Raw genomic sequence first — 23,246 nt, 5'->3', positions numbered from 1 at the left:
ACATCCCTAAAAAATTTATTGCTTTTGGTTCATTTAAACATTGACTGTGTTCCAGCCTTTCATAAGATGCAGCTTGCAGTGCAGGGACCTGGTTGATGAAGCAAAGAAGTTCCACCTGAGGCCAGAACTACGAAGTCAAATGCAGGGACCCAGAACAAGAGCTCGACTTGGTAAGGATGAAGTGTGGCAGATGGATGGGTGAAAATAGGGGAGCAGAAATAACCTTAAGAGTATGGCCATCTGAGGCAAAACGGGGAGGTATGAAATAGGTGGAGTTTGTCTTTCTGACCTTCAAATTCCCTCCTCTGTCATCTTTGCTTTCTGCTGGCTGTCATTTAACCCCTACTAGACCAGCTGATGATGATGATGATGATACTCACTGATATCCTTAAACTTCATGCTTAAAAACCCAGAGCAAATTATGTTTTAAAAGAAGTTTTTTAAGGTATTCATTTCAGTAGTACATCTGCCCCTCCTTGGATCAGTGAAGACTGAGCGCCATTTCCCAGATCTGTGTACAAGGGCTCTGAGAAATAACCCAGCCTTTTAGGGACCAATGCTGAGAAAATGCTGGAGTTCCTGGGGTCAAAGGAGAGCGGGAGCTAGGAAGGATCTCAGAGGCCAGCTGATCTCACCCCCTCATTTTATAGAGAAGGAAACTAAAACCTTGACCCCACAGGCAGTATAACCTTAGAGGCAGGATTTGAACCCAGGCCCTCTAGGCCCAGTTGAGTTTACCAGTTCCCTTCTTATTTTGCAGGACACAAGATGACCCAAAAAGAGTCAGCCACCCTATTGACAGTTGAGACATGACCATTTATTAATAAGCTCCTGCTTTGTGCAAGACATTGTCTTGGACTTGTCATAGAATGGTAGGATGTAGAGTTGTAAAAAATCTTAGCTGGGGTTAACAAAGAAAAGATCTTACTAATTCCAAGCCAGCACATGTTTTATTAAGCACTTGCTATGTGCAAGACACAGTGCTCTCCCCTAGGGACTCAAAGACAAAGCAAAGCCCCTGCCATCATGGAGCTTACTTCTCCTGGGGAAATTCCAGGTAGCAGAGGCACAGTGTGACAGGAGTCATTTAGTTCCCCAGGAACAATTCTAGTACAGTTTGATTATACTGGATTAATAAAATTATTGCCAGGTTCCATTGATCAGGAGGCTATTTGGTGGGTTATGCCTGTATTCTTCAGTGTTGCCCACAGTGCCTAGAGTAAATTACTAGGCATATAGTACAATATAATATCATAAATATTTGTTGGATGAAACTGAAATTTAACTGGTTAACTACATAATCTAAGGTATCTACTATGAACACAGTGCCTTCAGTCTTCTGACCAAGCAACGGAGAGTGCAGGGGGTTTTGTTTGCAGGTAAACCCAGGAGACTTTTTCTTTTTTTTTTTTTGTTGCGGGGAAGGTAGGACATTTGGGGTTAAGTGACTTGCCCAAGGTCACTTGTGTCGAGGCCATATTTGAACTCAGGTCCTCCTGACTCCAGGGCTGGTGACTATTCACTACGCCACGTAGCCACCCCAAGGAGACTTTTTCAATCCAGACGTCAGTATTATTAGTTGATGGCTAATATTTAAAGTTAATGATAAATGTTTTTATATTCCTCATAGCACCTCCCTTGCCAGCAGCCTTTTCAAAATACATTGTTCCTCAGGTATGTTGTCTTAGTATACATCCTAGAACTGGACATTCTATACTAGTGTTTCCTTTTATACTTGGAAAGCCACAACATGAAATGCAGCTTTTTCATAGATGTGTTCTATCAGGAATAGGAGGCCATACTGGTAATGCAGGGCATTTTAGATAAGGCCATGCTTCCTATCCTCATAGGTCTGTATTCTGCTTTAAATTCAGGAATAGAGTTCCCCCTTTTACATTCTCTGGTAGTTTTTCCGTGACAAAAAAGTTTCTGTGAACACATACCTGGAGAGTGTGTTCTTTTCTGCAAGCATATGCATTTGTGGAATGCAGATTTCCCTTTAGTTACATTTCCTGATTTAGGTGGAGGTATTCTCAAGGCACTTATAATATTCTGTGGGATAAACCAGGTAATGAGCATCTGCAGTAAACCCGGCTTGTTGATTAAAAGATTTAGGGTATGTTTCTATAGCCAGATGACTCTAATTTTTTCTTTTCAGAAATTGTAGCATGGAGACCCTGAGACTTTCTCAACACAGTCTTTATACTTAGCATCTGCTTGGAAGTGACTGAGGGTTAATTCATTATCTTTCCAACTTTCTCTACCTATAGAAGTGGCTGAAACATATACCAGTCGACTGGTGGTTCTGAATAGAAGTTCAGTTGAATATTAGAATAAAGCCTTGGTTTTTGGCAGTTAAATAAAAACAAAAAAGTATATTGTGTAGGATGGTTGGTTTTTTATTTAGTTGTTAGCTTCCCTCAACCAGAAAATATTTACATTATATTCAAAAAATAATAGCATTCCTTAGAAAAAGAGGAAGCATCAGAAAGTTACTCTGTATCTATGAGTTAAATACAAGATAAATATAAGTACATTATGAAAGTGTGTGTAACTGAACCCCTTACTTTCAGAAGCCTGCCTGTTGTTACTGCTACAGTTCATTCTAGTGATGCACTGTTTGATCCTGTACTTGTGAGTTTTTAGCATCACTTCTCTTATCATAAGCATGAGATCAAGGAACAATGAGAAGAGCAGCTGACTTCTGAAATTATCTTTTTCCTCACCTTTAGTTTCACACATTGGCCAGACTTTCTCATAGCAAAGCCCTTTAGAGATAGGAGACCACTGGACTCGTAACCTAACTTTCCTCTAAATCCATCACTAGTGGAGACCATTTGAGAGGATGTCAGGCTGTCAGGAGCTGTTTTTCTTCTCTGGGTTTAGTAGAGCTATCTGACCAATCTATCCAATCCCTCAAAAAGCCGTTCATCTCTACTTAGAAGGATATTTTAAAGGAAGAGAGGGTAAGAGTTTCTTCTTGAGCAAAAGTTGTTGCATAGACCAGCAGAGACTACAAGCCACAAATCAGAAAATAACCTTAATGTTTTCAAAATATGAAAAGACCCAATGATTGGATATGCCTCATTTTGTTCAGTCACATATCAATTGCTGTCAGTAGCATCATCGAATACAAAGGACAATGGCATTTAGATGAAAGTATCACCCTTTTTATGTCATTTTCACAGAAAGTGGTACGAATGGAAACAGGTAGGTTCAGTCCTTAAAGGAAAGATACAAAGCTACTCTTGGTCCTGCACTGCCAACTGGAGAGAATCTGTGGAAGTATGGTCACAGATGTAGTGTGATCTGAAAGGTCCCTTTGGTCAAAACTCATTGACTTTGCAAAGGAAGGTCTGACTGTTGCCTCTAATCAAAGAAAGGGACGTCTTTATTTGGCCTTTGAGAAAGAAGTTGCCCTTAGAGGACAAGGCTAAGCGCTAGAGTTTGTGCTAGTTTCTGAAAGATTCAAGGCAAGTCCAGGTTACTGTTGCAACCAATAATAGTCCAGTATGTGACAACCTTTTAGAAACTGAATGAAAATCAGCTGCTCTGAGGTGCTCTAGGACAACAGAGGCAAAGGTGTTAATGCTTTTTAAACAAGGATTTTTAAAAAATGTATTATTTGAAAATGGTGAAGAAGCTTTCTTTTTCTAGTGAGCAGCAGTGTCAGAACTTTGGCAGCTTTGATCATCTGGTAAGGAGTTCAGTCATTCAGGTGGTCAAATTAGGGAAGCAATGTCAGAGAGAAAAAAGAAACTACAGAAATCTATTTACTAGTTCCTAAGCTGTTCTCTTCTAGGGAGATGGGATTAAAATAAGACAGTCTTCCCCTATCCTTAAACCTGTGTCTCCAGATGTTAGTTTTATGCAATGAGAGACAAGAATACCCTCTTTTATCTCCTCACTGTTCCTATAAGTTCTAATTCATTGACTCCAGTCCTTTCATGTTGTTACAGGTAAGTAGAGTCTGTGATGTAGTGGTATGTTCATATGTGAATTTTTTTTTTTTGTATTTTGGATTTTTACTCTGTCTTTAATACCCTTTGAGTATCAGAAATCCAGGTTCCCCCAGTCAGGGGCCATGTGAAAAAGTAATACTCTCTCAGGCATTCCTACTGTAATACATACTGTTCACTTTGAACCATTCCTCTGAGACACCAAAGAGTGTAGATGCCCCTTAAATGTTTTAATCTGAACTTCCCCAGAAGGGACTCTGCCCCCAACTAGGGATGAAAAGTAACCCATCTTTTTTTTATTTTATCCTCAGGAGCCAATGAGGTACTTCTGGTGATAGGGGGATTCGGCAGCCAGCAGTCCCCCATTGATGTGGTAGAGAAGTATGATCCCAAGACTCAGGAATGGAGCTTTTTGCCAGTAAGAAGTAGTAAAAACCTACCTGAGGAGAGAATTTCAGTTTACACCCCTTACTTTCTGTGTGCTGATAAATTGCATGATTACCCTAGGGTAGCCTGTAAGGACAATTGTAGCTTTTGTTGAGGTTCTAAGTCATAACTTAACTAAAAAGGTCCCAGTGCTTCTGAAAGCATTGGCACAGCCTCATTGTAATGCTGGAGTTTCTGCAAACAAGGCTCTGAACTATCTTACTGGTTATCACATCTATCTTCCTTTTTATCATTCATGAAATACACTCTTAAGAGCTGGGAGGAACTTCATAGGACCCCCTAAATGGGGTCATATGATCCTGGCTGTGATTTGAGCAGTAATGTGGCCAAAATGCTTTTCAAAATCCAACCAAGAAAATTGGTGTCATGTTCCCCCAGGTCCCATGTGACTAAGATAAACAGGAAGAGACTGGATGGTAACAATACGTTAAATGAAGGGCCCAATAAGATATGTAGAAGTGATGAGTCTTCCAAAAAGATCTTAATGAAGACATGGAAATCATGTGTGGAGGGAAGCTCATGAAAGAGGGTAGTGCTGACTTCTCCCAGCAGAGGCCAGGAGAAAGATATGATAGCACAGGGTAGCATTCAAGATTTTTCTTTCATAAATGTATGGTAGATGTCTTTGAACCTAGTCCCTAGCATTTTGGCATTTGTTCCCTCTACATATTATAGAGCATCACTCGGAAAAGGCGTTATGTGGCCACAGTATCGCTACATGACAGAATATATGTAATTGGTGGCTATGATGGCCGCTCCCGCCTCAGCTCAGTGGAGTGCCTGGACTACACAGCTGATGAGGATGGAGTCTGGTATTCTGTGGCCCCCATGAATGTCCGGCGAGGCCTAGCAGGGGCTACCACTCTGGGAGGTAGGTATGTTGTAGGGTAATAAACACATTCATCCAAGGCTGAGTACTTGGAGATTGCAACATTCCCATTGTTAGGCATTGGAGTGAAATTGGGGGAGCTGGAAGATACTGACAAGACCAAAATTGCATCTCCTTACTAGAGTATAAATGAAGCTTTGTACCCGTCATGATGGGTCGGAGCTGCGTAATCAAGTCCCCATGTTCTAGCTGCAAAACCAGGATTAAAAACTGTATTTCAGTCTTCTCCTTGCCTTGAATTGCCATAGACAATTCTTTTCTACCCTACTCTCAAGTGATTTACTAAAATCCCTCATCTTTTGATCTTTATGACCTCAAAAAAAAAAAAAGGTTTAACAAAGCTTCTCAGTTTATTTCCAGTGTTTGTAGGGGACAGAGGTGGTAGAAATGTTTCTTTTCATCATTTGTGATTTGAGGAAGGCAGTAATGATAGAGTATTACCTTGCAGTCAGGAAGACCTGAGTTCCAGTATAGTCTCAGACACAGTCCATGTGACCTTGGACAAGTCATTTAACCTCTCTCAGCCTTAGTTTCTTTTTCTGTAAAATGCAGATAAAAATAGCACCTACCTACTTCCTGACCTACCAGAGTTGTTTTGAGGTCCAAATGAAATATTTGTAAAGTGTTTTCCAATATTTAAAGTACTATATAAATTCTAGCTGCTATTCATATTGTTGTTTATATACTGTGAGCAGATATGATCTACGTCTCTGGTGGCTTTGATGGGAGCAGACGGCATACCAGCATGGAGAGATATGACCCAAACATTGACCAGTGGAGCATGTTGGGAGACATGCAGACAGCGCGGGAAGGTGCCGGACTAGTGGTGGCCAATGGGGTGATCTACTGCCTTGGTACTTAACCTGGGAGTTAGAGATGGGGGGACCTCTGTTTCAGACACTGCTTTTTTGCATATGAATTCTTTTTCACCAAAATACAGGTTAGTCCACAGACATGTTCCTTTGTTAGTAGATTACTACTTCCTAATAACTAAGATCAATTTAGTTTCTAAGAATATGGTGCAGTTGATATTTTATTCAAGATGCCTGAAACTATGATAGAACTGAGAACAAATGGGGAAATAGAAACATTCATCATGAGAATCGCCAAAATGGTCCTGCTTTGTGTTCCAGGAGGGTATGATGGACTGAATATCTTGAATTCAGTTGAGAAGTATGATCCCCACACAGGACACTGGACTAATGTTACACCAATGGCTACTAAACGCTCAGGTGAGAAAGTCAGATTTGAGTTGGGAGAAATAGCAGTATTGATGGACTCATTTTAAGTTACTGTCCAGTGCTGGTAAGGGCCTTCTAAGACTAAGAACCTCGAAGCATGGGTTCTCTCCACTGGCTCTAACACCTGCTTTTCTGTAAAGCATATACAAAACCATTTCTTTTCTTTTCCCCATATAAGTAGCATTTGTCATGACGTGGACTTCAGTCTCCAGTTATCTGACATGGTGTTGTAGGCAATAGTTTAGCTTTTTTACTTTCACTCAATGAACACTTTTTAAAAGTAGGGTAGATGGGGTGGTTAGGTGGTACAGTGAATGGAGCACCGGCCCTGGAGTCAGGAGGACCTGAGTCCAAATTCAGCCTCAGACACTTAACACTTACTGGCCGTGTGACTTTGGGGAAGTCTCTTAATCCCAATTGCCCTGCCTTCCCCCCTTCAAAAATAAAAATAAAAGTAAGGGTAGAGAAAATGTTGTAAATCGTGTTCTAAATCTTTTTTTTGGAGGGAAGTTGGGGTTAAGTAACTTGCCCAAGGTTACACGGCTAGTTTTTTTGTGTGGGTGTTAAGTGTCTGAGGCCGTAACCTAACTTGGGTCCTCCTGACTCCGGGCCAGCGCTTTACTCACTGTGACACCTAGCCACCCCGTGTTCTAAATCTTTATGAAGGACTTTAATTGCATATTATTTTTTCTAATTCATGAAAACTGCTCAGGTCAACTAGCAAACATTTTTTAAGTGCTTATTATATGCCAGACATGCGCTAAGAGCTGGGGATTAAAAGAAAAAGCAAAAACTGTCTTTGCCCTTCATAGTATCTCTTATTCTCCTTCTCACTTTGATGCTTTTCTTTTTCCATTGAGAAAGAGGTTAAGGGTTGAATCAGGTTTGGAATAGAAGAAGTTGGGGGAAGGATGAGAAAAAGAACCATTCCATTCCTAATTTCCTCCATCTCAGACCCTGCCCAAAGGTAGGTCTCCACATGGTAGCGAATACCCTAGGACTACTCTGTGTCCACATCCCTCATTGTCCCAAGGTGAATTAGCCATGAGGAATAAGGAGCAGGGATCTCCAGGTTCTATTTCTGTGATCTATTTAGAACAGAATCCTAATTCAATATGCTTACTTGGTATTTCCTGTTTTTCCACAGGTGCAGGAGTAGCACTGCTCAATGACCATATTTACGTCGTGGGAGGGTTTGATGGTACTGCACACCTTTCTTCTGTGGAAGCCTATAATATCCGAACTGACTCCTGGACTACGGTTACCAGTATGACCACCCCACGATGCTATGTTGGGGCCACAGTGCTTCGGGGGAGGCTCTATGCTATTGCAGGGTGAGGATTCAGGAACTTGGCAGGACTCATCATATGCCTAGGGCAAGACTCTGTGGGACCCAGTCTTGTTTTTTGAAAGGGGGAGGGTTTTGAAACGGGACATATATTTTGTATTGAACACTGGTTTGTTAGGGGAAGGAACAGCTTTTAATGCTCTCTTTTGCTTTCCCTCCCCCCAGCTATGATGGGAACTCCCTACTGAGTAGCATTGAGTGCTATGACCCCATCATCGACAGCTGGGAAGTGGTGACATCTATGGGGACCCATCGGTGTGATGCAGGCGTGTGTGTCCTCCGTGAAAAGTGACCAAGGGTGAAGCACCAGCCAAAGCCATTGACCAGTTGAAGGGGCAGATTGGGGGAGAGCCAAGGATCCCTTGCAGAAATTTCTTTCTCACTGTGTGGACGGGGCGATTACAGGCACCGGTGCAGTGATGGCTATACTTATTTGAACTCCCCTGTGTTGGCACCAGGTCCTGGGAACGGGTGGTTCACAGAAATGCACAGGAAAGCACTTTGAGTGATATGTGAGAGATCACTGTCTTCTCACTCCATCCAGGGAGCCTTTTCCTGGTATTCTCCAGCCTACCTTGTGCTTAAGCAAATGTTTGTGTTGTGCCAGTTTGTCTCCCAGAAAGCTGAGGTGGGCATGACTTCTTGGGTATTTGATGTGCCCAGCCTGGTTCACAGGGTGCCAACTTGATTTAACATTGGTTAAGTCCAAGCCTTTTTTTCTAAGAAAAAAGCTTATGTTAATGTGCACAGGTAACTGGGGACAGCAGAACTCTTAAGTTTCATTCCATAGGCCACCAACAGCCTCAGAGAAACAAGAGGTTTCCTATCAAAACCTACAGGCTGGAGGACTGGGAGTTCATCAGACACCCCAGGGACAGGGATGCTGCTGAAATGAGTGAGGGTGATTGAAAGAAAGCCAATTTAATATAGAGTATGACTGGACTTGGAACACTAGTTCTATCCTGGAAGAATAAGATGGCATACCCATTCAGAGATCCTTCTCCCATGTTGTGTGTAATATAGAGCTTTGTTTCTCTTGGTCCTGGAGACTGACATCTGGAGGAAACAAGACAAAGCAAACCAATGAATGTCATCATTGTGGAAGTGGAAAATGCTAGGGGAAAATCAGTGATTTTTGCAATCAGTTCATATGCTATTCGTCCATATCAGGCCCCATCTCACCATGGCAAGGTTTGCCTCGAATGGATGCAGCCTTGTTTTCAGTAGGGATCTTCCCTCAGAGTGGTTCTTGCTGCTGCTCGGTCTTATCATTTTTTTCTTTCTCCACTGTACCCAACCTCTCCCTAAAATCAGTGTTCCCATGTCCTAGTGCTGCATAATCAAGGCTAAGCAGAAGTGTTCTGTTAGGCTTTCTGCACCTTTGGCAACTTTCTGAGCCATTTTACTGACTGGGCCCCACTGATAATTGAAATGAAATGTTTCCTTTTGGGGGTGGGGAAAAAACACAAGTCTTCTGAGTAAGGACGCATGTAACATTTGATCTGAAAAATCTACTTAGGCCCCTTTCCCCGAGTCTTGTGTTTGACTCTCCTCACAGAGTTCATTTTATTTGTATTTTTTTATGAAAATATTAAAAATCACATGTCTTGAGTGCAGTTTGTGGCTGATCCTCACTGTACTCTAAAGGCCTTTATAGGAAAAGGGAGAGGATCAGCTTTAGGTGCCTTCTCTAGAACTTGATTTTCACCTTAATCTTTTAACCCTTGTGTACTTGCTGCAGATCATTAGGCCTTGCTACAGACCAGCTGCTGTTCTTTTGTAGGGACAGAACTGCCTTCACCATTTTTCACTATCCCAGGTCACACCACTCAAATCTGAATTTGCTCTATTGCAGTTTACTCAGTAGGCAAGGAAGCACAAGGAAGAGAAAGGAGAAACATCTTAATATGTGCTTGGTTATTTGGGGGGTATACAGTTAGAGAAGAATGTATACCACATTGTTGTGAATGGAAAGCAAACTTCAGTTTGGTCCCTGTTTCCCCAAAGAATACTGTAGTGGGATTTCAGAGGAGCGGGATTTAAAACCTTAAAATTTGAAAATGACTGGTCAGATCACTCAAACTTAAGTCTGTTCCTTTCTTCCATAAAATGGAAGTAATAACTGCCCTGCCTACACCACAGAGTTGCTGTGAGGATTCAGTGGTCTATAATGCATGTGAGAAACACTATACAAGGGGAAGGTGGTATTTTATGATTCCTTTTCCTAAGTATTTTCCTTATCAGACCCTAACTCTTCAGTATTCTAGTTGCTTCTAAATCATATGCCTCCCTAAAATCTGCACCCTCATCAGTACTACCTAGACCTTTCTACAAGGACTGGACCTTGACAGGGAGGAATTCCAGGCTTATTGAATTTTAGGAAGCCATCACTGAGAAAGGCTACCAACCTTCTGATAGTCTTTTTTTTTTTTGGAGGGGGGAAGGCAGGGCATTTGGGGGTTAAGTGATTTGCCTAAGGTCACACAGCTAGTAAGCTAAGTGTCTGAGCCTCCTGACTCCAGGGCCCGTGCTCTGTTCACTGCCCTACCTAGCCACCGCATCCTTTTGATAGTCTTTAAGCAACTTGGGTCTTCTGATTAATTGTTTAAAGCAGTTTCCAGAATTAAGTAGGTGGCAACTTGGCATAGTGGAAATGCTGAAGTGAGGCAGCCTCAGAATAAGGAAATCAGTCCTGCCTGATACACTAGCTGTGTGACCTTGGGCAAGTCACAACCTCTCAGTGACTCACAAGAACATCTAAAACTGTGAACCAAACATGTCATAAGTTTAAAATCCCTCCCAACCTCAAGGATGGAACAGAGCTGGAGAAGATGACTGGCTAAAGGACGCCTGTCAGGTTAACCTTAGGGCAAGTCACAACCTCTATAGGTTCAATTTCCCAAATATAAAATGAAGAGAGACCGTTTGTACATCTAAAGCTATATGACCTTATATAGGATAGGACGAAGAATCTCAAGTGTTCATGGATGTTAGTAAATCTGTGGCTATATAGATGAGAGAGATGCGGAGTGAAAACATGCAACTGTCTCTCCAGGGCTCTTTCTTCACCGGACCCAAGATCCAATGCAGTAAGAGAAGGTGGGCATCTTAAACCGCCTCTAGTTAGACTGCCAGGAAAAATAGCTGCATTTGCGAGCAAAGCCGGGTAGTCTCTAGGCAGCTTGTCTGGGAGGGGTAGAGTGCGGGGAGGAGTCTCTCGCGGTGAAGGTTAGGCTGCCCCCTCCACCAGCCCCCAAGCAAACAGCTATTACCCAGTTGCTTCCGTTCCAAGGGGCTGAATGGCTAACGTCAGACAATAAGGTTAAATGAGCCTCCATCTAGCCTAACCCTGCTCGGGATAGAGGAGGTTGGGCTTTGACGTCCCGGTGAACTGGTGGGAGGAGGGAGTTTGACGCTAGTTCCCAGGAGTTCAATGTCCGTGTCATAAAGCCACTCCCGATACAGCTGACCACTCAGGATGGGCAACCGAGGAGAATAGCGCCTGCGTAGCGGACCCGAAAGTAACGGAGACGCCTGCGCAGTGACGGAGGGACGGGAGACTGGAGAGGCAGCAGCTGCGCACTAAGAAAGAAGCGGTGGAAGGCTCCCACGCTGAGCCAGTTTGCGCCTGCGCAGTGGAGGCGGCTAAAGGAAGTAGTAGTGGCGGCGGCAGCAGCAGTAGCAGTAGCAGCAGCGGCGCGATGGAACCAGAGGAGCAGATGAACGAGCTAGTGTCAGCCGAAGGCCGGAACAGGAAAGCTGTGCTGTGTCAGCGCTGTGGATCCCGGGTGCTGCAGCCTGGGGCTGCTCTCTTCTCACGCAGACAGGTATTAGGCAAGAAGGAACCCACCTTCCGAGCATAAAGGACAGGGCTGCTGGGTCTGGAGACTTCGCCCTCCCCGTCCACAGCCCCGCCCCTCGCGACGGGAGGTCTTTCATTCTCTGGGTCCCGAAGCCCGCCCTCGCAGCGCGAGATTTCCTCCTGCTCCTAGCCCCGCCCCTCTACGTGAGACCTTTCCTCCCCAAGCTCCGCCCCTCCTGGCTTCCTCCCCGCCCCCATCCCCGTGCTGCCCTCTTGCTCCTGCGCCCTGGTTCTGGCCCGCCCCTTTGAGAGATGTGAGGGGGGGGGGGGGGGGGGGGAGGGGCGGTAAAAATGCGCAGCCGCCGCCCCAGGGTTCGCTTGGACCCAGGACCCTGTGCAGTTGTAGAAGGCGGGCGGCTTTCGAACCGCCTCTGGTTCTACTGCCGAGAACACTAGGTGGCCTGCGCCGTCTAGCCGAGCCGCGGCCCGTGAATGGGCGCAGGGAAGCGGCAGCTTAGCACCCAGGAGCCCGGGCTGCCCGCGGAAGGGACAGAAGAATTCCGTGCCTTGTGTCCATGCTCGCTGTGGCTTTAGCATTCGTGGGTTGGTGGAATGATGCCTCCCCCGGGAAGCGCCCGGACTCGGCCGGAGCTTGTTTCCCGCCTTTCTCACCAACCAGCAACGACTGGGTTTCCTCAAACGTAGAACTTGTCAGTTTAGGTTATTTATTACAAAAATTAAAAGCCTGTTACAAAGTCCATCCCGGTTAGTAAATGTATAATTACTATAAACAAGCGGTTTTTTCGTGTGTAGCCAGGGACAAACTCCGGGCCGCCCCCGACGAGTGCCCCTCCCTAGCTCACATGGCTCCCCGGCCCCCACGCTCTCCGAGGCTTCGTTTTACGGGCGAGCCTCGGTTGTGCGTGTGGGGCCGCTAGGCGGCGCCACAGTGCGTACGGCTCCGGCTGCAGCCGCGCTCGGGCCGCAGGCCCCTCCTGGGAAGGCCTCCAGTGTTTCTGCATTTAAAAAAAAAAAAGTCCGCTTTGGGGGAAAGAAACGAAACGGGTTTTTGATCTGTCTGTGAGCACCAGGTGTTGGACTTTCAAAGCCAGGCGGGGAGATGTCTCTGCCCTCGATGGGTTTACATTTTACTGGGGAATGTGTGTGGCACGCTCTCAGATGCGTGAATTCCTGATAGGTGCAGAACAGGTGTGCAGGGATGTGGAGGCGCCACGAGGACCTTTTGGGGGGGAGGGTGGCGGAGGGAGGGAGCCCTGGAGTCCCTGACACTTCTGATAACTAATCCAGCGGCATGGTTTCCCTTGATAATAAAAGCTACGGCTGATATTTCACATTCATGTTTGCAGAGCGTTTTATGTACAGTATTTGATCTTCATTGCGGTCCTGTGAGGTGCGTGCTATTAGGGTTTCTTCAGTCGATGAAGGTTTTCACTGCTAGGCACTGGATGCCAGGTACCTTGATATGCACGTTCCCCAGTATTCAGCCAATGTCCTTATGTATCCCGTTCCCCGACCTTCTGTCCCTGCCACGTATGATAGGCCCAACTAGCCAGCAAACAAATGGCAATGGGAGAGTTCTCTAAGAGTGGGCTTCACAGAATGGTCACTCAGCAAATCCAGTAAGTGTTGTTGAATGCATATGACTAGTAAGTAATAAGAGATAGTCTACTAAGTCACGGAAGAGTTGTGGTATATTGGTCCATAAATGAGAACAGTTAATTTTTGTTGTTGTGCTTATGTAACACCAAGGACATAATTTGCTTGATCGCTGTTTAATGGAGATATTATTTCTTTGGGGGGGGGGTTTAGGGCAATTGCCCAAGGTCACACAGCTAGTAAGTGTGTCAAGTGTCTGCAGCTGGATTTGAACTCAGGTTCTCCTGACCCCAGGGCCAGTGATCTATTCACTGCACACCTAGCCACCCCCCAAAAGAACTCTTGAAGTGACCACCAATATGGTTCCAGTTCCCCAGGCAGGAGTTCCTGAATGCAAACTAAGGAAGTCCTCATCAGCATCTACTGCATACTTCATGATTATGCTTTGTAGAGAACTTGCCTACCCTGTTCTTCCTGCCCCTCATATTGGTCACATCACTTGCCATTTAAGGGTTTTCACTAGAGTTCTTTGCCCATCACCCATGCCATGTCAGTACACTGAAGCTATCATCCTGTTCCACAACTGAGGATAATAGAATTTAGATCTAGAAGGGACTTCAGAGATCATCATCCCATTATTTTACAAAAGAAGAAATCATTAAAGTGTAGAGTAAAATGTGATGAGAGTGGCTATAAAGATGACAGAATGGAAACCTACTTTGGTGGCATCGGAACGGTGTAGGATTGGTCAAGTGTTAATAGAGCTCATTTGGCACCATTGGAAAATTAAAGTGGTTCTTTGGCTGCAAAAAATCTTTTCTGGACTGCTGATGGAGAATCCTGGAAGTTGGAAGGGTGGAATTCCAGGGATCTTGGGCATGGAGTTCCAAGTCCTGGGGTTGATTCTGAATCCTAGGAGCACTTCATATAGTGTTGTATATACAGTCTACTCTGGGAGTAAAAGAGCCAAGATTCTCTGTACTGCTACATAGACAAGACACCAGACAGAACTGGAACCTTGTATATATCACATCAGGATAGTAATCAGATAGCATCAGGAAGTAAGATATGAACCATCCAAAATCCCAACTTAAACCATATACTATGTTCCCCTTTTAAAAATTATTATTACTTGAGGTTATAGAACAGTGAGTATAATAAAAAAAAAAGGGGGGCAATGTATGATCTCATGTGACTCTATGTGTTTTCTTTCATGGCAGCTGTTCCTTCCCTCCATGAGGAAGAAAGCAGCTGTGGCTGATGACAGTAACCCAGAAGGTGAATTCCTTCAAGAACACTGGCTGGTTGATGACATGTTCACCTTTGAGAATGTGGGCTTCACCAAAGACGTGGGGAACATCAAATTTCTGGTCTGCGCAGATTGTGAAATTGGACCCATCGGCTGGCACTGCCTGGATGACAAAAATAGTTTCTATGTGGCTTTGGAGAGGGTTTCCCATGAGTGACTAATGGATCTTCAGCAGCAGCTTCCCATGGTGGAAGCCTCTCCCCAAAACATCTAACCTGATGTAACTGTTCTGCTGCTTTCTTCTCTATACTAATGTAAAGTTGTGAGTACCACAGTGTCTACTTGGACATACAAAGGGTTTACCCTAACTTACTTTCTTGAGACCTTAAGTGCACATGTCTCAAATATTTCTACCTGTATCGTACCACTCTATCCTCTTCCCCATTCTGGTTTGAGTGATGTGGGAAGCCAGGTTCCTCCCAGAAATCATCCACTGGTCTGACGTGTGTCTGTGTCTCTTATTCAGGTGCTACTTTTTGTTTCCTGCTTTAGGTGACAGTCAGATTTTTACTGTTCTCATTTGTTTGAGCCCTTTTAGCTTTTGAAATTCTCATGTGGTTTCTCATCAGTGGTCTAACATCACCCTTACAACACTTGAGTAGAAAGTTAAATTTTTAGTACCTTCTGGCAACCACCATGAAAAAAAGTCATTCACCAGATGTGTTTGAGATTCTCCTTTGAGTATCAGGGTGGAGAGCACATAAAGAAGGAACCACTACTAACTTTCATGTGAAGTTTACAGCCTTGGCTCATGTCTGAACAGATGATTCTCTGAGTCCCTTCTTCATGGGAAGAATTGTGTCTAAAGAAAGCATCATCAGTACGGAGTTATTGAACCTAATGGACATGGTGCAGGGCAAGAATTCTTGGTGAGATGGGAACATCTTTAACACTCACCATCCTAACAAATTCCAGAATGCAAATTTTCTATCCAATTATTTGTACTACTATTCAGGTCAAGTAAATTCATGTTTCCTGATTGCTAGGAAAACTTGGCCCTTCTGGTTTGGTGCTGATCCAAGAGGGCATTAAACATGAATGAGTCAGTATACTTGTTTTACTCTCTTCTGTGGTTTCCATTTACTCTGTCATCCCCATTGAACTGGCCTATGGTACCTTCTCTCCAGTGATGCATAAAGTAAGGTTTAAAACAGCCTCCTGGGACAACTCAGGGGGCTGAGGGTTGAGGTAGAGAGGAAGCACAGATTATTCAAAGCGCAATCACCATCTTGAGTTATTGAGTGCCTCACACCTCTTGGTTTGGTGCTCTGTTCCATTCTCTCACTTCTTCCTTTCTGTCTCCCCTGACCCCTTTAACATATCTATAGCGTCAGCTCCCTCATTGAGGTGAAAGTATTGTGCATAAATCTTTGCCCCCACAAGGAGTAGCAACTTTGTTCCCCAGTCATGGCCCTCTGATGTGCTACTGTTGGTAGAATTCCACAGTACCTAGATTTTTTTGAACATTCTAGAAGTTAAATATGTTGCTATATAGTTGCTAGGAACACAGCTGAGGATTTTTTTATTCATACAAAGACATTTGGGCCAAAGAAACAAAACCAAGCAGGTGTGTCTGGTGATATGTTGACCCCTCATATTACCAGCCAAACCTGGACAAACGGTTTTTGCCTCAGAAGCCAAAAATACAAGACATTTACTACTTCGTCTTTTCAAATTTATTGACAATTTAAAAAAAAAACTGACCAATGGTTAAAAGATCTCATGTGTGTCCTTGGACAGAATGTGTGGATGAGGCCTTGAATTTTTCTGCCTCCTCTGCCTCCTTAGGTACTTAAGTCATTTGGGAGCCCTTCACTCAGCTTTGGCTTTTTGGTGCCCAGTCTTTATTAAAGAACTTTTTCTTTTTGTAGCTTTGCACATTACCTTCCACATAACAATAAATAAATGTTTGTGAATAAATAAATCAGCTGCTTCCACTAGGTCTGACAGGGCCACCTTATCCTTACTCCTGTGGTCAAGGTCACTGTGGTTGCTCCAAGGAAAGCATTTGGCCTTGTCAAGGGGTCTTTTGCAACTCGAGAGTTGCTCCCATCTACAAAGAATCATTTGCTATATTTCCTGTTAGCATCATGCTTTGAATAAGGGCACATGGGTTGCATTATTACAAAGTATGTTTCAGCATTCTACAAATTGGAATTTCCTCTTTACTCAGTTCTTCACTTAACATCAGTTATTTATACAGTATTTCATTTTAGTTAGTTACAGATTTATTGAGCAGAATGGGACATAAAAACATGTCAAAATAAAATTTTCTAACAGTCATCTTCAAAAGAAGATAATTTTTTTGTGTGTTCCAAAGTTATAACACTTTTAAAAGGCTATATATTCTGGCACATCCATTAAAATGAGGCTCATTTAAAACAGTTTTTTTGAACAAAGGATTTCGTTCTTTGGGTCAGTATATGCTATCTCTGATCCATAAGGAAGAGCTGCTGTATGCTTTTCTCAGTCTTGGATAGAAAGCAGGCTGGATGATAAGTATAACTATATCAAGTAAGTTACTAAGGCTGCAGCAGTGCTGGGAGGAGAGAAGGGAAAGGTAGTAGCTGAGCTGGGGCTCTTTCAAGCAGAGTCAAGGCTGGTTTCTGAGCTTTCCTTGGCTGTCCTGGAAGTGGTTTTAAATGTCCCCATTTCAATGGAAGGGGTTAAATACTTGGAGATGGGAGTTAACCATCATGAATGAGGGCTAAGAGCCAGAAGCCCAAGAGATACCTCCCTGACACAGGCTTAGAAATGCCCCCCCCAAAGAGACCTGGCAGTCTTAATGTTGTATCCCGACCCCACTCCTGGTGAACAGGATACAACATTACATGGAAGAGTCAGAGATAACTGATTACCCCCCCCCCCCCACTGGACTAGATACTGGTGGTTCTCATTTCACTATCATTTTGTTGTGTTAAAGGGAAAGGTATGGAAAAAGTAAACAAAGGCTCCAACTACTCCCTTCTCAAAGGGCTCTGGAGCTTTTGATCTGCAAGGAAAGCAAGTTGCTATGTACCAGGGAGCTCCTTCTCAAATCAATTTAAATTCCCGAACAGGTATATCCTGATGGTTTGTTGTTCAGTTATCTCTGACTCTTCCATGACGTTGTGGATCATACCATCCATGGGAATTTCTTGGCAAATATACTGGAGTGGCTTGACATTTCTTTTTCCAGTGGATTGGGACAAAAAGAGGTAAAGTGATTTGCCTAGGGTTACACAGCTAAGAAGTGTTGGAGGCCACATTTGAACTCAGATTTTCTTGACACCGGGCCCAGCATTCTATCCACTGAACAGCTGTCTCCTAATACCCTTCTCTAATGTAACCTATAGGGATCTGGTATATAAAAATACTCATAAATAGTAGAGAAGAGGTTGATATTACAAAACACTAAATTTGGAAATGAGATGAGACTGTGAATGAAGAAATTCAAGATAACTTTTTATAAAGTTGTAAAATGTGGTGTGGCTAGGTGGTGCAGTGAGTAGAGCACTGGCCCTGGAATCAGGAGGTCCTGGGTTTCTATCCAGCCTCAGACACTTGACACACACACAAAAACTAGCCATGTGACCTTAGGCAAGTCACTTAACCCCAATTGCCCTACCCTCCTCCCTCCAAAAAAAAAAAAGTTGTAAGATGTGATCAGATTTAACAAACACTTCTTAAAGGCCCTACTTTGCATAGAACACAGGTGTTAAACCCTCCACTCCCTAGTGAAGTCTGAACCAAATTAAAATGTAATTGGGAAATATTTAACAAAATAAATAAAAAAATATAACAACATAATGTTAATATGTGCTTTTTATGTAAAGTTTCAAGGCCCTTGTTTTGAATCAGACACCACTGGTGTAAAGTGTTGAAAAAGTTTAAATTAACAAATGATCCTGCCCTTAGGGAACTTAAAACCTAATAGGTTTTGACACTAGGCATCAGAACAGTGCATAAATGAGGTGCAAAGTGCTGTGGAAGTTGGTAGAGGATGTTGCAAAATGAAACAAAATGTCAGTGTTGCAAAAAGATTGAAGATCCTTGGATTGTTGGGGAAGGACATGGCAAACCCAAGAAAACTCCAAGAGGCATCACAAAAAAAAGCCACTAAACAATAGCCAGGTTGTTGGGATATATGGTAATATATTTGACTGGACAATTGAGTACTGTGAAGAAGGGCTGGGGAGGGATATAATGTTCAGTGGCATCAATGATGCCAACTAATATCTACATGAGGAAGGGCCTGCCCCTTCTCCACTCCAAATGGTACTAATGTGGTTTTTAGATACAAGTGCTGCCCACCTTCAGTAGGACAAGTGAACTCTTTTTCCCTACTAGTATCTTAGTGGCTTAATAAACCCATACATTTCTAAAGCACTTTCAAAATACTCATGTGTACTGAGTCACTCATGATCTGTCACCATGTTTTTGTGATCAATGACATTTTAAAATGCAGCTAGTGGCCTTTGAAAAGTTTGGGAATTTTTCTGATATGAAAATTGCCTGGCACTGAATCTGGGGCCTTCACCTCCTGGAGGTAATACAGGGTGATATTCATTTACAAATATTTCATGGGCAAATGGGCACATTGTTCTGGTGCTACAAATCAGTGTCTTTGAATACACACAGAGTTTATACCTTCTTGGTCTAAGAGCAGTCTACCTGAAATCAAATTAAACAATTGAGACACCAATTTTGAGTCTTCCCCAATTGTTCCCCAGCCCAGCTAGAATGCTAGGAGGGGCTAAAGGACTTCACAACTACAATTTTGCCTTGGGAGAATAGAATTTAGCCTCATAAACCTGACTCCATAAATTGTGTACACGATAGCCCATCTTCTACACCACTACCATCTCCCCTACGTCTTTATTCATCTTTGAGAAGAACATGACTATTACTAGAGGCAATGGGATGGAAATGGATGAGAAACTGCAACTTCTTCCGTTACAGACTGGAAAAATATTAAAAGCAATCATTATGAAAAGGTGGAAATACTTCATCCGATCCTTTGATGGAGTCGAATGACACTTCACTCCCTTATTAGTCTGCCTGTAAGCAGGGAAAAGGGCTAATTGGTTAACTAGAATGGACAGAACTTGCAGACAGATGTGCTCTGGATAACACCTGAATCGGCACTGTGTAATGGGTGTGGGACTCGAATTCTGAGATGAACCAACCTGAAAACTCCGAAAATAGGCAAAGTAATGACATGAATAGACTTTTCAGTAAACTGCAGTTAATTCCGAATGTGATCCCAGAAAACTGTCCCTTAAAAAAAGAAAACTCAAGACACTTTAAAAACAGATCATTCAAACGATTAAACAGCTTCCCAGGGCGCATACTGGGGAGAAAATGCAAAAGTAAATTCTAAAGTACGCATATTGACAGGGCGGGATGGGAGGGAAGCCAAACGCTAGTTCATCCTTTTGACTGACCCTTATGCCAGCTACACACGGGGACTAGGAGAGGTAAAGGCTCAGGTCCCGGAGGAGACACCTTGGTCAGGAGTAGTCTCCGCCTTCTCCCTTTTACAAACTGCCCAATGAGCAGCTCCGGCGGGGATCTTTCATAAGCAGCTGCCCAGTAAGGGGAAGAGGGGCGGATTTCTTTGGGGGCCTGGCCCAGTGAGAAGAGCGGAGAGTGGGGCCCGACTCAGTTGACAGCCCAATGGAAGCTGAGATGAGGGCAGGACGAGAGGTTCGGCGGGGCTATATAAGCCGCTGCAGGAGGGAGGCGCCCTCGAATTTCCTGTGCTGGCAAAGACCCCTAACCTGTCTGCAGTCAACTGCACCCTCCCGTCTTCACGCGTCGGAGCCACCATGGTGAGGGGAAGACTGTGTGGAAGGGTCTGGGCTTTTGGGAGGGGACAAAGGAGCATTTTCCTACCCACGTCCCAGGGACTCGGTTATAGCGAAGCCCCGAAGCCGTGGTAGAGCACTCCCAGATGGGGTCCGGGCGAGATGAGTTGTGCTCAAGCAATCCAGCCTGACACCTTGGAAGGGAGGGGAAGGGGGAACGACCTGCTTAGTTACTGAGTTCCCTTACTGGATCGTTGGCCCAAAATTCTTTCCCCACCCCCACCTCCTTTAGATACGCTTAGAAGTCTCTTGGGAACAAGCAGGAATTTCTGACCCTCCTCTGCTCCTTCTCTTTCTCCTGGCTTCTCTGCCTACGGACAAAGGCGTCCACCACCCTGGAAATCTGGATTCCCCGAGGCGGAGGGAGGGAGAAAGCTCATAGATTTCTCCTGCTCCTGGTTTCGAACTGGTTTTGGGGACCCCTTGGACTGATGGCCAGTCTGGAAACTGCAACCTTCACTAGCATAGGATCAGGGGGCGGGGCTCAATGTGGAGTTCCACGCTTCTTTCCTGTCCTAGCTGCCTAAGATTTGTGGGTTCCCCTGTTGCCCCTCCCAGCGCACCAGGACAAATGTGTCTTTGTGTTGGATGGGTCTTTTTAAATATTTGAAGGAACGTTTTGGGGTGGGACGGTCCATCCTGGCCCTACGGCAGCCAGGTTTCCCAAGTCCTGGCAGCAGGGCTCAGAGCCCTTTCGAAGCTTCTCTTTTTGCCTCAGAAAGGTACAGATGGCCTTAGTTGGGTGAGGGAGGGAAAAGGAAAAGAAAGATACGGGATTCAAACCTCCTGAGCTCTTCCCCAAGAGAACTGATCTACCTGGGAGTAGTAGAAAGGGTCCTTGTCTTTCTAGTTTCTTTCTGGAGAATGACTAATGTTTTCCAGTTTGTTTTCTCCAGTTTTGCTATGGGTGGTGAAGACAACAGCCCACTAGAAAGGAGTACCCATGGAACTCATGCTGCCTGCCCAGCCGTCTTGATTTTAAGCAATTCAAACAGGTGTAGGATATTTGACCAATCTGTAACTCCCTTGGCTCCTTCTGTCTGGAATCCAGACTCGCAGGCCTCTCCTAATTAGGGAAGGGGAACTGCCTGCCGGTTTGGGAAGGAGAAGGCGGGGAGGGGTGGAATAGTGGCCCTGAAAGGGAGGGGGCTGGCTAGCTTGCAGTAACTAGACTCCTTGGTACAGGAAAACCAGGTATTCTGGAGGCTTGGGGCATCTGGTCATTGCCTTAGACCAGGTTCTCAGCTGTGCAAGCACAGCAATGTATAATTCCCCTTCTGCAGCTAGCCGGTGATATTGCCCTTGCTGGTTGGGCAGGGATGAGGACTGGACCAAACACAAAGAGGTTCTTAACCTGGTAGGAAATGGCAAAAAGGCCCCTACTATTGTTTCACCTAAACTCTCCTTTCTCCACTTCTTCCCCCACCCTGAAAAACAGCAACAACAAATCTATGTTCATTTGGGTATTTCTTCTCCTCATACAGCGTGAGTGTATCTCCATCCATGTCGGCCAGGCTGGAGTGCAGATGGGCAATGCCTGCTGGGAATTATATTGCTTAGAGCATGGCATCCAACCCAATGGTACCATGTCCAGTGACAGGACCTTGGGGGCTGGTGATGACTCCTTTAATACCTTCTTCAGTGAGACTGGAGCTGGCAAGCATGTCCCCAGAGCAGTCTTTGTAGACTTGGAGCCTTCAGTAATAGGTAAGGAGTAAAAAAAGGAACCATGTTGGGGGAGGAAAAAAGACAAAGAAAAGCTTCCCCTTCCCCCAACCTGGATTCCTTGCCCCAGGCCCCAAAGTCCTTGGGGAGCCTGGCTTGGGAAATGAGCCTGCAGTGGAATCCAAACCTGTCTGCTTGCCAAAAACTACAGGGATGCCTGCTGCTCTCCTCAAGGCTGCCTCCAGGAGAGGGCAGAGCTGAGGGGCCAAGCAGGGAAGAAATTCCCCAAGCTCTGATGACTTCAATCTCTGCCTCCAATCTAGAGCTGCTTTTCTCTGGCAGTAGAGGGAACAGTTCCTGGCAGTTCAGTGGAGTTAATCATCTTCATGTGGGTGGAAACTGACAGCCAGGTATTCTTTCATCCAGCCTAAGGAGGCATGGGACAGGAGAAACAGGAACAGACACTTTTCCCTCCTACTTAACTGCTCCCACTTGGAGGGTCTGAGGCGCCTCTTCCCCCTCCAAAAAGAAAAGCCTTTCCAGGCTGACTTAATCCAAGGGGAATGGGATTCTCACAAAATGACTGGGCCTCAGCTAAAGTAATTTAACCACTAGCTCCAAGCAGGAGATGGGTTGAATTGACTGTTGCTGGCTCTCTGCAGGCCCTAGCTGCCTTTCCGCTTAGCTACCTCACTTGGGCTTCCTTTGCTTCCTGCCCTGTGAACCTCCCACTTTTCTAAAGCCATTGCTGCAAACAGCAGGTGACAAGGTGGGGAGTTGTAAGCCTGCTGCCTATGTGGCTAACTCTTGTTTAGTATTATTATCAGCATTAATTATAAACATTTCTAGATGCAAGACAGAGATTGAAGTCATCAGAACTTTGATGATGAGTTTCTTCCCTCTCTAGCCCCCAGAACAAAAAGAACCCTTGGCCCTTTAATAATAATAACTAGCACTTACATAAAGGACAGCTAGGTGGCACAGTGGATAGAGTGCCTACCTTGGAGTCAGGTGGACCCAAGTTCAAATACAGCCTTAGACAGTTACTAGCTGTGGGACCCTGGGCTAGACACTTAACCCTGTTTGCCTCAGTTTTCTCATCTGTAAAAAACCAAAACAA

The 23,246-nt window shown here is 44.5% G+C and overlaps 2 protein-coding genes and 1 long non-coding RNA gene across 3 annotated transcripts in view; 2 read left to right on the top strand and 1 right to left on the bottom strand.

Annotated features, from left to right (window-relative positions):
• Window positions 1-9,500, top strand: part of KLHL12 (kelch like family member 12) — a 29,418-nt gene extending 19,918 nt beyond the window's left edge. Inside the window, exons 6-12 of the mRNA XM_069074588.1 lie at window positions 56-170; window positions 4,271-4,377; window positions 5,082-5,277; window positions 5,991-6,149; window positions 6,429-6,527; window positions 7,684-7,870; window positions 8,050-9,500. Coding sequence (XP_068930689.1) covers window positions 56-170; window positions 4,271-4,377; window positions 5,082-5,277; window positions 5,991-6,149; window positions 6,429-6,527; window positions 7,684-7,870; window positions 8,050-8,176 — 990 coding nt within the window. The 3' untranslated portion in view covers window positions 8,177-9,500. The remainder of the gene's footprint in view (window positions 1-55; window positions 171-4,270; window positions 4,378-5,081; window positions 5,278-5,990; window positions 6,150-6,428; window positions 6,528-7,683; window positions 7,871-8,049) is intronic.
• Window positions 8,790-11,150, bottom strand: LOC138151103 (uncharacterized). Its single transcript, XR_011165740.1, has 2 exons — window positions 10,833-11,150; window positions 8,790-8,940 (listed from the first exon to the last, which is right to left on the bottom strand). It is a non-coding gene; the product is annotated as an uncharacterized lncRNA (long non-coding RNA).
• A 262-nt stretch (window positions 11,151-11,412) lies between these two features.
• On the top strand, window positions 11,413-15,661 carry RABIF (RAB interacting factor). Its single transcript, XM_069074591.1, has 2 exons — window positions 11,413-11,711; window positions 14,524-15,661. The coding sequence occupies exons 1-2, from the start codon at window positions 11,586-11,588 to the stop codon at window positions 14,767-14,769; spliced, it is 372 nt and encodes a 123-aa protein (XP_068930692.1). The 5' UTR covers window positions 11,413-11,585; the 3' UTR covers window positions 14,770-15,661.
• The last annotated feature ends 7,585 nt before the right edge of the window (window positions 15,662-23,246 follow it).

The sequence above is a fragment of the Petaurus breviceps genome, unplaced genomic scaffold, assembly GCF_028583685.1.
Source record: "Petaurus breviceps papuanus isolate PSGF00001 unplaced genomic scaffold, PetGlider_PUasm1.0 90895, whole genome shotgun sequence".
Classification (NCBI taxonomy): Eukaryota; Metazoa; Chordata; class Mammalia; order Diprotodontia; family Petauridae; genus Petaurus; species Petaurus breviceps.
Note: the sequence above shows the minus strand (reverse complement) of the source record. Positions and strands in the feature narration are given on the sequence as shown.